Genomic DNA, 16,822 nt, shown 5'->3' on the forward strand with positions numbered 1-16,822 from the left:
CTCCTGATTAAATCAGAGCAGAAGCCCCTTTGAAAGCCCTACCAAATGGGACCGTTATGGCCCCGTTCGGCTTACTCAGAAGCTGGCTTGTTCGGCTTCTTTTTTCAGTCGGAACAGTGTTTTTTTCTCACAACAATTCAGCCAGAACAGTGTTTTTCAACTAGTTTCAGCCAAGTTTCAGTAAGCCGAACGGGGCCTGACCAATCATTAGTGTTCTACAGATACTGAGTACTAATTCACCCTAGGAGGACCAGTGGAAATGATTGTCTTTTTAAGTTTTCCTTGTGCTTCCTGCCACTGCCAGTGTCCCTCGTAGAAATGATACAATTCTAGTATCTTTAAATTTTCTAAAATTTGGTCAATGCAAGATTATAGAAACAATATCAGTATTTATACTTCAAACAAAATAGGTATACTATGAAAAGATATTTCATAGGAAATTAAAGAACACTTATTTGGTAGCATAAATATTTAATATCTTTGTAACAGAATGGGTCAAGTTCCAAAAAAGGTTGAATCGGTGCTATACTACAATTCCATTCTTTCCTGGACGTGTATATCGCTAATGAAATCTCAGTTAACTAATATTGACGGGTGAAATTATATATAATATAATGACTATCCATCCATATATACAATAAGAATATTGGGATCGTTGCTAATAACAAAACATACTAAAATTTAAAATATATATATATATATATATATATATATATATATATATATATATATATATATATAAGGATTAAATCCACTTTTGGCCCCTCAACTATTAGGTTCGTCTAATTTTGACCCCCAACTACAAAACTGTCTAATGCCGGTACCCCAACTGTCAAAACCGTTTACTTTTAGCACCTGGACGCGGGCGAGGCTGTTTTGTCCAACGTGGAGCGGGTTGACCACGCCACGTAGGACGCCAACGTCCATCTCAATGACATGTGGGGCCCACGCATCACCCTCTCATCCCCTCCCTCTCCATCCTCACGGCAGCGTCCCCACGCTGCCTCTGGCCTGAGCAACGTCGATGTCGTCCCCCGCGCAGGCATCCGGCATGAAGCCGCGTCGGGGGGCGCAAGCCGTGGGCGCCTCCGCCGGAAAGACCTAGATGCGGGCTCCAGCCACCGGGGGCAGCCAGCCGCGGGCTAGGAGCGGAGCAGCCGTCGCGGGCGTGGAGACTGTCGGCTGCGGGCGCGGAGGCCACGTGGGGCCACAATGCAAGAGGCCGTCGGACTGCCTGCCGCGAGTGCGGGTGCAGGCAGATGATGCCCCCTGGTTTGACCACACCACGATGAGCACATTAAGATGAAGGCCCCAAAGGAGTCACTATTATTACTGCTCTGCTTCCCGTCATCAGGCTGATGGAACAGAGGAGCGGAGGAGGAGGCACCGGCAAGCGAGGCGTCGGAGCCCCCTGAGGACTGCGGCGACGTGCCAATGCTCCACAAGGCGAGGAAGCGTCCGTTCCCGTGGCCACCGAAGAGCCCGTCCATGATGCCGCTGGGCTCGGCGGCTTCGAGCATCCTCGAGTAGTCGAGGTAATCGGCCATGTCGTCGTCGCCTGTGGTGGCCTGCGACCAGTGTTCGCCTAAACGGGTTAAACGGCCCTTTAAACGACCAGTAAACGATAAATGGTGGTAAACTATTTTGTTTAGGGGGTAAACGAAAATTAAACGGTTGACCGTTTAAACGGTAAAAAACGGGGAAAACGGCCTAAACAGAACGGAGATAAACAGTATTAAACAGGCTAAACAGCTGTTTAAACGGTCGTTTAGGCGAACACGAGGTAAATCTAGTTCAGTTTTGTATGCATAAATCTATATACTTAAGTTTATTATATTTATAAATATGTACACTTGATACGTTACATGCATAAATATCTATATTTGGTTCTTTTCACATGCATAAATATATATACATACCAAAATAATTGATTTTTACTCGGATAAATATGTATAAATGCTAGAATACTTGATTTTTTACATGCACATATATAATTATATGTATTTTTTTTAAAATTTAGACCGTTTAACTTCGTTTAAACACCGTGTAAACAGCTTAAACGCTAAACGAAGGGCGACCGTGTAAAGACCGTTTACCGTTTAGGAAAACATTGCCTGCGACTATGACTCGAGCAGCGCGGCGGGCGGCCTGGCCCTGGCCGCGGCAGAGGCCGCCTCGACGTTCCTAGCGTGGCGCGCAGCGTCGGCCTCGGGAAAGTTGAGCTTGGCACGGCAGCCGTGGAAGCGGAGCACGACAGCGTCATAGGCGCGCACGGCGTCCTCGGCGGTGGCGAAGGTGCCGAGCCACCCCGCGCTGCCTTATGCGGGTCTCGGATCTCCGCCGCTCACTTCCCCCACGGTCGCCGCCTGACTCGGCGTGGGCGCCGACGCCGGCGCCGCCGGCTCTTGCGTCGCCACCCCCACGAGCTGGCCACGGTGGACGGCGCTGTCATCCGCACGGTGCCACGGCGGCATGACGAGCGCCGGCGTCTGGCACGGCGGCCGATGGATACGACATGCGTGAGCGCCGACACGATCACCGCCGTCTCCGCCACCAGCGACTGCTCCGAGCACCCCATCGTCGGCGTCGATGTCGTCAGCGGTGTCTGCGGCTACATTGTTCTTTTCCTCGTCTGTTTGGATGCTGCTGGAGCTAGAGGAAGGAGAGGGAGAGGATGAGTGATTGACATGTGGGCTCCACATGTCACTAGGATGAAGGCCGATGTCCTACGTGTCGGTCAATACCAGCGTGGTGTGGTCAAATCCGCTCCACGTCGGTCAAAACAGCCCCGCCCGCACTCAGGTGCTAAAAATGAACGATTTTGACAGTTTGGATATCAGCATTAGATGGTTTTGTAGTTGAGAGTCAAAATTAGACGAACTCAATAGTTGAGAGGCAAAAGTGGACTTAGTCCTTGAGAAAAAGGTTGACTCCTTGCTACTATCAATCGATGGATGGATCGTCATTCTAGTCCTGGGCCGGCGGCCTCCGAAATTCTGAAAGCCCATAATCGGTGGGATGGGAGCCGCCATCCCTGTGGCCGTGTTCCACCAAATCCCGTCCCTTCCGTGCCGGAGCCACAACCCTAGCCAAGCTCGCATTTCTTCGATTCGATTTGTCTAGGACGAACAAGATCGATCGGTGCTGCCGTGGTGGGCATGGCAATGGCAGCAGGAGCAGCGCTTCTTCGTTCTGTGGCCACTAAGATGGCCCGCGCACCGCCTCGCCTTCCATCTGCACTGCAACACCATGGCCATGGCCTCCCTCCAACAAGCTCCAATCGCCTTTGGCTTTCTGGATTCTCCACTACATCTACTGCTTCCACGCCGCCGCCAACCAACCTCAGGGTACGCTGCTCCTCTCTGATTTGGTAGCCTTTTTTTTTAATCTGGTCGACATAGTATAGGATGGTAGAAGATCACGCATCTTTCTTTCTTGCTTTTATTTTTTTTATTAGATATACAATCTGAAATACTTCTATTCAACATTGACACGCATCCATCTTCCGTTGTAAGTGTATATATAGACTGTTAAGGTTATAAATCCTGGTCATTTAGGGCTTAGCTGCTGATCGGGGCTGTTTCCCTCTCTACCATGAAGCTTACCCCCCATGGTCTCACTCTCACCCACCTGACCCCCTTTTGTCATATCTATCTAGCATATGTAAATCCTAAAATTACTATTGAATTTTCATTGTTGACATGTTTGCCACCACATTCATGATCCTAGGTATGACACTACAGGATCACACTTGATCCTTTACCTGTGATTATCGTTATTCTTATGACTACGTGAAATTAATTTTCTTTGCCAATTTGTGTCATGCCAGCTCTATGTGACCATGTGAACCTAGATACATATCGAGATCTTGATAACCTTCATATTACTGGTATTGATGATGCTCTTTGTTCAATTATATGTTTCTCTAGGGTCCTCAAACTTATAACAAGAAAGTTCCCGATGGCAATGAGTGGGACTGGTAAGACTTCTCCTTCCAATTTCAATATCTATCTATAAAGGAATAACTGATAAGTGTTCCTTTTAGAACGAATTGTCACTTGCATTTATCACTTTCAGGTTTATAGCTGGAGTCAAAGACGCTGCACCCAAGGCAGCTTACAGCCTGGTGTTCAGTGGCTTTGCTTTTATATATTTTTATGTCATTCCGGCACTGGACCGTATAGACGCCAAATTGGACGCTCAACGTGTAGCATGGGTGACCATGAGGGAAGAGATTAAGAAAGACCATGAAAGGACACGTGCGGTGCTCCTTTCTAACAAGGAAAGTCAGATTGAAGCTAGAGATGTAGTGGGCAAGTTTTCTGAAGGCCAAAGGATACATGCATCGGGTATTAGTTTTATACTCTCCATTTTTCTATGCCGCCCATACGTATTGACTTTCAAACTTTGTCATCTTTGATCAGTGATTAACCGATTAATCTAATGGTACACATTTTGTGACACAAAAAGTTTATCATTTATTTCCAATCTGAGATTACTTTCCTAGGTCCATCATTCTGTTAGAAATAATAAATATGAAATAACAAATCAGTGTTCACAATTCGCTTGCACTTACATTTTGAAATGGATGCAGCAATAATCCGAGGGAAGCTACTGCTGAGCAGAAAATGATATTAGATGACCTACTACTATTGTACTACACACTACCATTTTGGAAAGTGCATGGTGTCTATATCATATCTAGTCTGGTGGCGTAAGATGTTAACTAATTTGTTCATTGCATGTTTCACTTTTCAGCAATGCAATTGCTAACTTTTATTGTTCTGTGCAACATCTAGGACAAGGTAAGGAGCAACTGTGATGCCAAGCTTAGGTGGCTTAAGATGAGCCATGGAGAAAAGAGTTGAGGTACCCTTGGAAAGAAAGGATAAGGAAGACAAGAAAGGTTATGAAACCGACAATGGAGGACAAAGACGAGCAACATATGTGATTATTTGTTTTTGTTTGTGATAATAATTGGTTATCAAAGACAAGTGTATCTCCCCCCTTGCTGAGTGGTGATGAAAATGGTTTGTGACAAGTGTACCCCTTTTGCTGAGTGGTGATTAAAATGGTTTGTGACAAGTGTATCTCCCCCATCTGTTACCTGTACGGCTGTAGAAAAAATATTTTCCAATGCTCTAGACATGATGAATGAATCTAAGCAAGTAATTGTCACATGTATGGATGTGATTGCTTTGCTGATACTCCTACAGCAAACCCTGATCTCTTTGGTTAGTGGTTCCTTTTAGATCAATCGGAGGGTAGGGGTTGGATGACCATATGGCCTTGAGTCGATCGTAATACATGTTCATTTTTGGATGGCTCTGAGGTGACTGAACGAGTGATTGATCACCTTACTGGACTTGCATACTCGTTTAATTGCCAGGCCAATTGTCCTCTGCATGTGTTTCCTACTTCTAGCCGAGTGCCCGAGTACCAAAAAGATCCATTCATGTAACTTGAGAATCATTTATACGTTTCTTTGGGGTCCAGAACCAATGAGCAAATCTCGTCCTGTGCCTAATGCTGACAAAACATAGCAGTTTTAGTACCAGGTTCCCATTCAGTAAGCAATTAACTAGTGAAAACCAAGCACTGCAAATTCTTCGGGGGATGCAGCCTGACAGCAGTGAAAACGTCTAATCAATGACGCGCTCCCCAGCCACCAGGCACAGATTTGGCATTTGCCATTGATCTACATTCAATTTTAACAAGTACACCGAATTCAGAAAACTGAAACCAAACAATTTCTTTAGGTAACCCTCCATCGCACATACAAAATACCCACTGAATCTCAGAAACAATCGCATGGTGAGAATCAACATCTTGTTGATATGATATACAAATCAGCTTACACCTTTCAACAGTGAGTAAAGATGGGACGAAATGAAGAAATACACTGGCAAAATTTCTGCAGATAGCATCTTTCTATGGTACATGGCCACACACAGAATACAAAAAACTGTCCCAATTAAGACAGCAAGTGCGCCCTTGTTTACAGGAAACACAAGCTACCCTGTTCGCTTGATTGTTTCTGTGGCTTATAAGCCGGCTGATGCTATTTTGTTATGAGATAAAAACACTGTATCATGGCTGATAAGCATGGCTGATACGATCAAGCGAACAGGGTGTCATAAGCTCCTAGGTGCATCAAGCCTTCTTTGTAAACTTCAAAGTCATCACACGACCAGCGGCACACAAGGTATAGACGGAATGTTGACATCTGTATCCCAAGCAACCGCTACAAGAGATAAATCAAAGTGGAGTCAAAGAAAAGAAATAGGCCAGTTGATGGATTTCAATAGTTAAGATAGAGATGGGCAAATGGAAATGAACTACTACTGCAGCACTCTAATGAAGAGCAGATGACAGTAAGAATGAATTGCCTATTAATGTTTCATGTAAACTCATCAACCGAGGTATTCAATTTTAAGATGTGGTGTACAACAACAACAACAACAACAACAACAACAAAGCCTTTAAGTCCCAAACAAGTTGGGGTAGGCTAGAGTTAAAACCCAACAGAAGCAATCAAGGTTCAGACACGTGAATAGCTATCTTCCAAGCACTCCTATCTAAGGCTAAGTCTTTGGGTATATTCCATCCTTTCAAGTCTCCTTTTATTGCCTCTACCCAAGTCAACTTCGGTCTTCCTCTGCCTCTCTTCACGTTACTATCCTGACTTAGGATTCCACTGCGCACCGGTGCATCTGGAGGTCTCCGTTGCACATGTCCAAACCATCTCAATCGGTGTTGGACAAGCTTTTCTTCAATTGGCGCTACCCCTAATCTCTCACGTATATCATCGTTCCGAACTCGATCCCTTCTTGTATGACCGCAAATCCAACGCAACATACGCATTTCCGCGACACTTAGCTGTTGAATATGTCGTCTTTTCGTAGGCCAATATTCTGCACCATACAACATAGCAGGTCTAATCGCCGTCCTATAAAACTTGCCTTTTAGCTTCTGTGGTACCCTTTTGTCACATTGGACACCAGACGCTTGCCGCCACTTCATCCACCCTGCTTTAATTCTATGGCTAACATCTTCATCAATATCCCCGTCCCTCTGTAGCATTGATCCTAAATATCGAAAGATATCCTTCCTAGGCACTACTTGACCTTCCAAACTAACATCTTCCTCCTCCCGAGTAGTAGTGCCGAAGTCACATCTCATATACTCAGTTTTAGTTCTACTAAGTCTAAACCCTTTGGACTCCAAAGTCTCCCGCCATAACTCTAGTTTCTGATTCACTCCTGTCCGGCTTTCATCAACTAGCACTACATCGTCCGCGAAAAGCATACACCAAGGGATGTCCCCTTGTATGTCCCTTGTGACCTCACCCATCACTAAAGCAAACAAATAAGGGCTCAAAGCTGACCCTTGATGTAGTCCTATCCTAATCGGGAAGTCATCCGTGTCTCCATCACTTGTTCGAACTCTAGTCACAACATTGCTGTACATGTCCTTAATGAGCCCGACGTACTTCGTTGGGACTTTATGTTTGTCCAAAGCCCACCACATAACATTCCTTGGTATTTTATCATAAGCCTTCTCCAAGTCAATAAAAACCATGTGTAAGTCCTTCTTCTTCTCCCTATACCGCTCCATAACTTGTCTTATTAAGAAAATGGCTTCCATGGTTGACCTTCCGGGCATGAAACCAAATTTTAAGATGTGGTGTAAAATGTAATTATAGTAAAAAAATGAAAGATGCTCCTTTTAGTTCGATCAGGTTTATTTTAAATCATATATGCAGCTAAGCATGCATAGTAACTCTACAGGATGACCTTACCAGAGTTTGTTGCTTCTGGCGGAGTTTGTTGCTCCTGGTGAAAGGGGTTTCCCTTCCTCACAAACAACATGATCTGCAACTAACTCTACAACACCTGCACAAACAATGCTGAACTTTTTAACCAATTTGCTTGCAGATTCACGAATATGTGTAGATGCAGGTGGCAACTACAAACCTTTGTTCAGGCGAACTGGCAGTCCTTGCTTGCGTAGAAAAGGTTCCATTTCATGTGCAAACTGTTCCAGAGGGCCTTCCTTTAGCTCCACCTATAAGGTATTGTGAAAATATCTAAATTTGGTCAAACACATTATACAAGAAAAAAAATGCTACTCCCTCCGTTCCAAGATATAAGGCATAACTGTTTTTTTTTCTTAGTCCCATGATACAAGGCGCCAACACTTTACCTCCCGCATGCAACAACTAATGCAGGACCAAATCGACTCCTGGGCTCCCTCGGGAATGCATTTGTGCAGCATTCATGCATGAATGCTGGAAGCTAATTGGCTAGACCGTTTCTGCATGCACGCATGCGGCATCACAGTAAATTGGATGAAGAACCAAAACGCTTTTAATGTGTAGGAGTTAATTTACTTATTGGTCTTGGTGCCAGAGGGAGTTGCGCCTTCTATCCTGATGAGATGGAGGGAGTACTAACATCAAGAACAATAGCAAAATATATAATAACAATGTTCATGTGCAGGCTCTAATGACATATTTCAAATAAGTTACTCTGACTGCTGGTGATTCTAATACTCCATTACCAATATGTTTTAAAAAACAGGAAGCGCACAAACTTGCTGTTGGTTGCCGGAAGGGAATGTATGCCTAAACATAGTCATCCTGGTTTGTTTGAAGAAATTAATAAAAGGAAGAGAGAAAAAAGAACTAGAATGCCATTTCTGTTGCAGTACTTCCTGTCTCGTCATGCTCCTGAAATTCTCGAAACAGCCTGCAGGTATGAATTGTATGATATATGATCATAATCTTAAGTATGATAATGGTGATTGACAAATAAAATATTGGGATACGGATACCACCTCTCCACGTCGTCCCTTGGAAGATTAGTAAATAACAGACCAGAGTCACCTTGAAGGAACTAAAAAACAGAGAAGTCATTTTCATCAAAACCTCAAATAAGTCATGTGGAATAATACAGGGTGCTGAATTCTGACAGAACAAATCACCTCGGAAAGTCTATGCAGGCCTGTTTTAGCTTAATCAGCAGGTGAACGCCCCAACGTGATCTGCATGACCTTCTTTCCAGCAAGAAATATCCTTGGGACACAAAAAATGTGCCAGCTTTAAAAACAATTGATCAAGAATTCAAAATTGAACCATTCAGTTAGCAAAACAATTGATCAAGAATTCAAGATTGAACCATTGTTGCAAAATGCAAAATGCAAAATGCTCAATCTCAGAAACAAATTGCACGGTGAGCCTTGAGGGATCGTCTTGAGCCACAAAGATGGTCTTCCTATTTGGCATCGTCTTGAGCTGATCCTTGAGGGAAGCCGCCGCGGCCGTCTGGACATCGGAGTCCGATTCCTGCCCCTGCCCCTACCCTATATAGGAGTAGATAGATGGACAAGGAACTAGGGTTGCTAGAGAGAGGATCGAAAGGGAACAACAGATCCCTAATCCGGCCACGCAGCCTGCATTTTGCCCCATTCGACTCGATTATTATTCGTCTCGATTCATGGCCGCTGCGGCAGGAACCGCGCTCCTTCGATCTGTGACGACCAAGATGAAGGGGGTGACCGCCGCCCCCTGCGCTCCTCCGCTCTCTATCTTGCTTTGGTGGCCGCCAGTCTGCCCCAACAGGCTCCCGCCGCCCGTTTAGCTCTTCCTCTCGTCCTAGCGCCGTCGACAAGGTAAGCTTTGGCTGTTGCTAAATTTTACTTTTTTATATAATTATTTGTTTTTTAATAATATAATACAATACATAAACGAACAATCTGTCTACGAAAATGCCTAATTCTGTTTTATTTTATGATTACACAAGAAACTTATTATGGGAAAAAGGTAAAAAAAACATAGCATACATATTATATTATTACATCTCTGAATGTATTCGATTTCTTTCGTTAATTATAGGTTGTCTGATGTCTTGTTTTCTTCTTCTGCTGCGTCATTAGGATCCCTTTCAGAACATTAATGTTCCCGGCAGTGTTTTCCGTTTTCCTAAACGCTAAACGACAAACAGTCGGTCACCTACCGTTTAGCTATTATTTGGGTAAAATGTCCCATTAAACGGGCTAAACGGCCAATTAAACGGGGTAAACGGATGATTAAACGGAAACGGTGCACCACCGTATAGCGTTTACATGGTGTTTAAACGGGCTAAACGACCGTTTAGGCGAACAGTGGTTCCCGGTCAACTGCACAGGTATGGACACCAGCGTGTTCCTTCCAGGATATGCAATTGTGGCATGCACTACTTCAGCGAACGAATAGTATTTTTCTCTCACAACATTTCAGCATAAGCATTAGCATAAACCAAATTTCAGCATAAGCCAAATTATGAGGAATCACTAACTCGTCGCCCCTGCCCGACATGTCATTAATACAAAACCACTAAGCGGTTCCTGTTATGGAGCCATAACTTATCATGAATTCTTTCCAAATTTTGGAGCTACAAATGTCTTCATTATAATTGAAAACTTCTGGCTTGCATTTGTGATTTTCAGTGTAAAGTCTGCACCCATGCCAACTACAACCAAAGTGCTTTGCTTGGCCGTGCTTGGTGTCAGCAAATGATTCTACAGGCGTAAGTTAGATAGTAGTAGGATCAGCTGCTTCAGTTAGTCAGTCAAACTGCTAGTGCTTGCGTCCTATTCTCTAGCTGATCCTTGCATGTAGGAAGTAGTTAGCATCGCTTGGCTAGCAGTGATCGGCATCATGTATATGTACCTATACACACTGTCAATGATAAACTTGAGCATTCTCGTCTTTTACATGGTATCAAACTGATCGTTCCCATCCAAACTCCACCTTCCGCTGCTCCTGGCCATGGACAGTCCTCACGGTTCCACCTCTTCCAATCCCTTCGCCGTGGGCAACGACCCTGCTCCTCCCCCAGCCTCCACCCTCGTGCTGCTCAACATCCGCAGCCACGTTCTGGTCATCCTCTCCGCTGATGACGGCAACTTCCGACAGTGGCGTTCTTTCTTCGACCTCGCGATCAAGAAATTCGGCCTCGTCAACCACATCGATGGCACAGTTGATGCCGCGGCCATGATCGACGATCCGGAATGGCTCCAGATTGACTCCTGCATCGTCTCCTGGCTCTACACCACCGTGTCCAAGGAGATTTGGAGTGACGTCAACAAGCCGGGCGCCACCGCCTACTCCGCGTGGACGGCGATCACGGGGCAATTCCTTGACAACAGCCTTCAGCGCGCCGTCTATGCTCAGCAGGAGGTCCATAGCCTATTCCAGGGCGACATGAACATCAGCGAGTATTGCGGCCGTCTCAAGCGCCTCGCCGACACTCTCTACGACTGCGGCGGCGCCGTCTCTGATCCGGCGCTCGTCATCAACACACTGCGTGGCCTGAATAACAAGTTCAGCCAGGCCATTGTTGTTCTCTCCACCATGACTCCGCCGCCCACATTCCTCTACACCAAATCCTATTTGCTGCAGGAGGAACATCGGATGCGGCACTCTCAAAAGATGGAGGCACAGACGGCGCTCCTTGCAGCCGCCACCACCTCCACAACGACTTGCAGCCTGTTCGCTTGCTCGTAAACGATCGTAAATTTTCAGCCGGGAACAGTGTTTTTCTCTCACACCAAACCAGCCAGCAGTAAATAATCCACGATACGATACGGCCTCCCGAACAGGCTGCTGGCCCGTGGCGCCGCCCCCACCTCCGCCGCAGGCACCCAACACCGGTGCCAATGACCGTCACAAGAAGCGCAAGTCCGCTGATGGTTGAAATCGCCAGAATGCCTCCGGCGGACAGAGCGCAGCAGCCGGCGGCCACCCTACGCCCCACGCTAGTGCGCCGCAGCCACCGTGGGCCTTGGCCTACAACCCCTGGCAATGCGTTGTTCAGGCATGGCCGATGAACACCTGACGACCTGGTGTCCTCGGCTCACGGCCAGGCGTCAACCCTCCGCAGGCCATGGCGGCACTCTCGGCCCCGCCGCCTTCGTACGATCTCGCCCTCTACGCCGGCGTCCAGGGCTCTCTACCGGCCGGCCTCTACTCCGCCCTCAACGGTTTGTCCATCAACAACCCCGGTGGCGGCGGCGACGACTGGTTCCTTGACACGGGAGCCATGGCACACATGGCATCCAATTCCAGTATCCTCAGCTCCGTTCCCTCCCCCTCTGTTCATCATCATATTGTTGTCGGCAATGGCCAATTTCTTCCTGCCCAGTGCACTGGCAATGCCTCTATTCCTACCACTTCTTCTCCTTTGCAACTTCGCAATGTTTTAATTGCTCCTCAGCTTGTCAAAAATCTCATTTCAGTGCGTGCTCTAACCCGTGACAATTCCGTTTCTGTTGAATTTGATCCATGGGGCTTCTCTATCAAGGATCTCTGCACCAGGATGGCTCTGCTCCGATGTGATTCGTCCGGCGAACTCTACCCACTTCGCCATCACTCGGCGCGCCCTCCGACTGCTCTCCTTGCATCGCACAACAGCACGCTCTGGCATGCGTGCCTTGGTCATCCCGGTCATGCCACGCTCCAACGCCTGCCGCGCTCCATAGGTTTTTCTTGTTCCAAGTCCAGTCGTCATACATGTGAAGCCTATCACCTTGGCAAGCATGTCCGACTGCCTTTTACCGAGTCCAATAATATTTCTCAGTTTCCCTTTCAGCTTCTACATTGTGATGTATGGACCTCACCTATAATGAGCAATTCTGGTTACAAATTCTATCTTGTCATTTTGGATGATTTCTCGCATTATGTTTGGACCTTTCCCTTGCGTCACAAATCCGATGTTCTACCCACTCTCATCTCCTTCCATGCCTTTGTACGCACTCAGTTTCAAGTGCCCATTATGTGTCTCCAAACCGACAATGGCAAATAGTTTGATAACTCAGCGTCGCGCGCATTCTTCACCGCGCATGGCATTTGTCGACGAAATATGGTCGGCAGTCCACCGAGGGGGGTGTCTATGGTGGTAGATTATCGGTAGACGGTGCGTGTAATCAGGAACCAGATGGTGACGCAAGGCGTAGAGACAGCAATTTAGACAGGTTCAGGTCGTCTGATCGACGTAATACCCTACGTCCTGTGTCTTTGGTGTATTATATTGAGATGTATACCGATTAACCTGTCTTCTAGGGGACCCTTGTCTCTCCTTATATACTCCGAAGAGACAAGGTTACAAGTAAAGTATCCAATTTGGTACTATTACAATATCTAGTACAACTTGTAATCTTGATGTGCACGCCTTGATCTTACGGGCCGGGCCACCTCGGATGGTGCGGCCCATGTACCATCTTGTGGTACCCGGGGGTATATCCCCCACAGCTAGTCCCTGAGCTCTATGTATTCTGATGCGACACGCCGTTTCAACCTTCTCCGAACAGTGAGGCTTGAGTTTTTGACATCTCTGACCACCGTTGTCGCCAGAGAAGTAGGTTGTCCGAAGAATGTATGGTGCTCTTAAGAAGAAAGAAAAAGATTTCCGTCCTAGGAAGTGTGCCCACTTGTATTTCTGAAAAGAAATGTAAGTGCGTCTTGAAGCGTAGCGTCCTTGATCATCAGAGGCGTAGGGGTCGAGAAACAAACACATTCACCGCAAGGTGAAGTGTACCCACTTAGTCCCCAAGCCTAGTAGTAGGTGACGTAGGCACGTGGTGCCAGGGTCTAAAAAGAATTCCCAGTTAAGTTGAGAACCCAATCGTCGTACAGGCGATATGAGATGCACCGGTAGGTGCATCGTACCCATGTAGTCCCCGAGCTTGCTGGAAGGCGAGGTATGAGCCTTGTAGCAAGGTCTAAGTGAGAAAAAATATCCCAACTATATGCGAGTTGCCAGTCACATGTAGTTGAGACGCAAAGTTCCCGAGCTGTGGTCGGAGAGTGGTCGAGGCAGTCCTCGAGCACAGGTCGAGGAGCGAGCGACGAAGTCCCTGAGCTGTGGTCGGAGAGTGATCGAGGTAGTCCCCGAGCACAGGTCGAGAAGCGAGCGACGAAATCCTCGAGCTGTGGTCGAAGAGTGATCGAGGCAGTCCCCGAGCATAGATCGAGGGGCGAGCGACGAAGTCCCCGAGCCATGGTTGGAGAGTGATCGAGGCAGTCCCTGAGCGTAGGTCAAGAAGCGAGCGACGAAGTCCCCGAGCATAGCTCGAAATTGCTGCAATATAAATATGTAGAATGGTAGTACATGATGTACAAAATAATAATTTATGGAGAAAAAATCAGCGATGAAGAAATAACGCTCAGCAGTCATGAGCATGATGTGATAAAGCAGTTGGTGCTTTGTAAACATCAGTGTTAATGTGACGTTTGTGTTTATACTTAATATAAACCGCCCGACCAGTTAGTATGTAGTTGAGTCTCTAGCCCTAGCTAGCTCGTGAACCATAACGCAGGGCGTGGAGCCCATGCACGTGTAGGAAGAACAAAGCGTCGCTAAGGAGCCACTGCCGACCACCCATAACATAGAGGGCAGACGCTCGTGCACGTGTAGGGAGGAGCCGGAGACAGGGCCGTCTCTATAGGCATCGAGCGTCAACATGACTGGTCGAGGATTTGCATTAAGTATAGCTGTATGTTATATTTAAGATGGTATACATGGACAAACACTATTTGAAGAATAATCATGACCAGGACGTTGTGGAGAAACGTCGTAATGAAAATTATATTAAATATAAATATTAGAAGTGTACTTATCTTTGGATAGAAATCTGGTCGGTGGCGATGAAGTTGTCCGGTCCTCAAGCTTTTTGGCCTGTTGTGACAGTGGTCGCGGTTGTCATAGCGCCGTTTCTTCATGGTGATCATCATTGCGATGTGGTCTGGTGGTCGGAGCTCGGCGGAGCCGCTCGGGACGTGGTCTGGTGGTCCGGTGGTCGGAGCTTGGCGGAGTCGCTCTGGACGTGGTCTAGTGGTCGGAGCTCGGTGGAGCTGCTCTGGATGTGGTCGATGTGGTCTGGTGGTCGGAGCTCAGCGGAGGCTGAACGCCGGGATCGATCTTGACTGGGACAGATCACTGCGGCAGCTGAAGTCACCACGGGTGGTGTTGATAAAGAGGATCCCATCTGATTCGCCGAAAGATCAGCACGCACAACCCCTAAAAGGGGACCCCTACCTAGCGTGCCACCGTCGACGAAATATGGTCGGCAGTCCACCGAGGGGGGTGCCCATGGTGGTAGATTATCGGTAGACGGTGCGTGTAATCAGGAACCAGATGGTGACGCAAGGCGCAGAGACAGCAATTTAGACAGGTTCAGGCCGTCTAATCGACGTAATACTCTATGTCCTGTGTCTTTGGTGTATTGTATTGAGATGTATACCGATTAACCTGTCTTCTAGGGGACCCTTGTCTCTCCTTATATACTCTGAAGAGACAAGGTTACAAGTAAAGTATCCAATTTGGTACTATTACAATATCTAGTACAACTTGTAATCTTGATGTGCATGCCTTGATCTTACGGGCCGGGCCACCTCGGATGGTGCGGCCCATGTACCATCTTGTGGTACCCGGGGGTATATCCCCCACAGCATTACTCTTCGCCTCACCTGCCCATACACATCCCAGCAGAACGGGCTCTCAACGATGGCATTCGCTCCTTGCTGTTTTAGGCATCCATCCCGCCTAGCTTCTGGCCGGACGTGCTCGCTGCCTCCACTTATCTACTGAACCGGCGGCCATGTCGACCTCATAACAACTTGACCCCATTCGAGCTGCTTTTTGGCTCGCCGCCAGATTACAACCACCTCCGAGTTTTTGGGTGCCTTTGTTACCCCAACACTGCCTCTACAGCCCCGCACAAGCTGGCTCCGCGTTCTGTCCGCTGTATCTTCCTTGGCTATCCGCTCGACCAAAAGGGATACAAGTGCTACAATCCTATTACCAAACATGTGCTCATCTCACATCACGTCTATTTCAACAAGACTTGTTTTCCATTTGCACAGGTTGACACGACGCCACCGTCTGCTACTCCTCCATGCTCATCATGCCTGCCTGACATGGTCCCGGTCCCCACCGGACCAAGCCAGTCTCGACGACGTGCTCCAGCAATGTAGCTCGGCGTACCAGCAACGGACTCTCAATCGACTGAGACCCTGTTGCCCACTGCTTCCAGCAACGCGACATCCCCACAGCCGGACGCGCAGCTTGCGGCACCATCATCGTCGCTTGCCGCGACATCGTCCTCAGTGCCCGACTCTGTGACGTCGGGCTCTCCACCATTGAGGGCACCGATGGACCCTCTAGGGACGTCGTCCGTGCAACCGCAACGACACCTGATGGTCACGCGTGCGCAAGCTGGGATCCACATGCCTAATCCCAAGTATGCACACGTCGCCACCATGACTGCGCCGTCGCCGCCGCCGTCAAGTGTCCGTGCTGCTCTTCGTGATTCGGAGTGGCTGGCCGCGATGCAGGCCAAATTCAATGCCCTGAAGAGCAACGGCACGTGGACGCTCGTGCCCCGACCCACACAAGCCAATGTCATCACCGACAAATGGCTCTTCAAGAACAAGTTGCATCCTGATGGCACATTGGAGCGTCGAAAGGCCAGATGGGTCGTCCGCGGGTTCTCCCAACGCCCCGGCGTCGACTTCCATCAGACCTTCTCCCCGGTGGTCAAGCCGGCGATGATCTGAATAGTACTGCACCTCGCGGCAATAAGACGGTGGCCTGTGCATCAGCTCGACGTCAAGAACACGTTCCTCCACGGTGATCTTGCCGAGCGCGTGTATTGTCATCAACCTGCAGGTTTCGTCGACCCCGCTTGCCCCGACCATGTTTGCCTGCTCATCAAGTCCCTCTACGGGCTCAAGCAGGCGCCACGAGCGTGGCTCCAGCGCCTTGGAAGTCACCTATGCAGC

At 47.8% G+C, this 16,822-nt stretch overlaps 2 protein-coding genes and 1 pseudogene across 4 annotated transcripts; 1 reads left to right on the forward strand and 2 right to left on the reverse strand.

Annotated features, from left to right (window-relative positions):
- Positions 1 to 952: 952 nt before the first annotated feature.
- On the reverse strand, positions 953 to 2,578 carry LOC136502976 (uncharacterized; annotated as a pseudogene).
- A 410-nt stretch (positions 2,579 to 2,988) lies between these two features.
- LOC136504292 (uncharacterized) lies at positions 2,989 to 5,199 on the forward strand. 2 transcript variants are annotated; one of them, XR_010770833.1, is made up of 5 exons: positions 2,989 to 3,347; positions 3,930 to 3,979; positions 4,078 to 4,349; positions 4,595 to 4,714; positions 4,800 to 5,199. XR_010770833.1 is itself a non-coding variant. In XM_066499160.1 (4 exons), exons 1-4 carry the CDS (start codon positions 3,159 to 3,161, stop codon positions 4,820 to 4,822), a joined length of 534 nt encoding a protein of 177 aa, XP_066355257.1. In that variant the 5' UTR covers positions 2,990 to 3,158; the 3' UTR covers positions 4,823 to 5,196. The 2 variants fall into 2 exon arrangements, 1 of the variants encoding a protein (XP_066355257.1); XM_066499160.1 differs by lacking the exon at positions 4,595 to 4,714 and having other exon boundaries at positions 2,990 to 3,347; positions 4,800 to 5,196.
- Positions 5,200 to 5,807: 608 nt separating this feature from the next.
- Positions 5,808 to 9,660, reverse strand: LOC136504289 (uncharacterized). 2 transcript variants are annotated; one of them, XM_066499158.1, is made up of 7 exons: positions 9,180 to 9,660; positions 8,986 to 9,076; positions 8,839 to 8,897; positions 8,713 to 8,750; positions 7,977 to 8,067; positions 7,802 to 7,895; positions 5,808 to 6,244 (listed from the first exon to the last, which is right to left on the reverse strand). In XM_066499158.1, the coding sequence occupies exons 1-7, from the start codon at positions 9,331 to 9,333 to the stop codon at positions 6,154 to 6,156; spliced, it is 618 nt and encodes a 205-aa protein (XP_066355255.1). In that variant the 5' UTR covers positions 9,334 to 9,660; the 3' UTR covers positions 5,808 to 6,153. The 2 variants fall into 2 exon arrangements, with proteins under 2 accessions (XP_066355255.1, XP_066355254.1); XM_066499157.1 differs by having other exon boundaries at positions 8,986 to 9,100.
- Between the last annotated feature and the right edge of the window lie 7,162 nt (positions 9,661 to 16,822).

Source organism: Miscanthus floridulus, chromosome 14 (genome assembly GCF_019320115.1).
Source record: "Miscanthus floridulus cultivar M001 chromosome 14, ASM1932011v1, whole genome shotgun sequence".
NCBI classification, from domain to species: Eukaryota; Viridiplantae; Streptophyta; class Magnoliopsida; order Poales; family Poaceae; genus Miscanthus; species Miscanthus floridulus.

Excerpts from the sequence above, each read along its gene's own strand:
- LOC136504292 (XM_066499160.1), top strand. The coding sequence starts at position 3,159 with ATGGCAATGGCAGCAGGAGCAGCGCTTCTTCGTTCTGTGGCCACTAAG. Across the intron at positions 3,348-3,929 it reads CGCCGCCAACCAACCTCAGG|GGTCCTCAAACTTATAACAA; the intron begins GTACGCTGCTCC and ends ATGTTTCTCTAG. Across the intron at positions 3,980-4,077 it reads GATGGCAATGAGTGGGACTG|GTTTATAGCTGGAGTCAAAG; the intron begins GTAAGACTTCTC and ends TATCACTTTCAG.
- LOC136504289 (XM_066499157.1), bottom strand. The coding sequence starts at position 9,333 with ATGTCCAGACGGCCGCGGCGGCTTCCCTCAAGGATCAGCTCAAGACGA. Across the intron at positions 9,101-9,179 it reads TTTTGCATTTTGCAACAATG|CTGGCACATTTTTTGTGTCC; the intron begins GTTCAATCTTGA and ends TTGTTTTTAAAG. Across the intron at positions 8,751-8,838 it reads CCAAGGGACGACGTGGAGAG|GCTGTTTCGAGAATTTCAGG; the intron begins GTGGTATCCGTA and ends TCATACCTGCAG.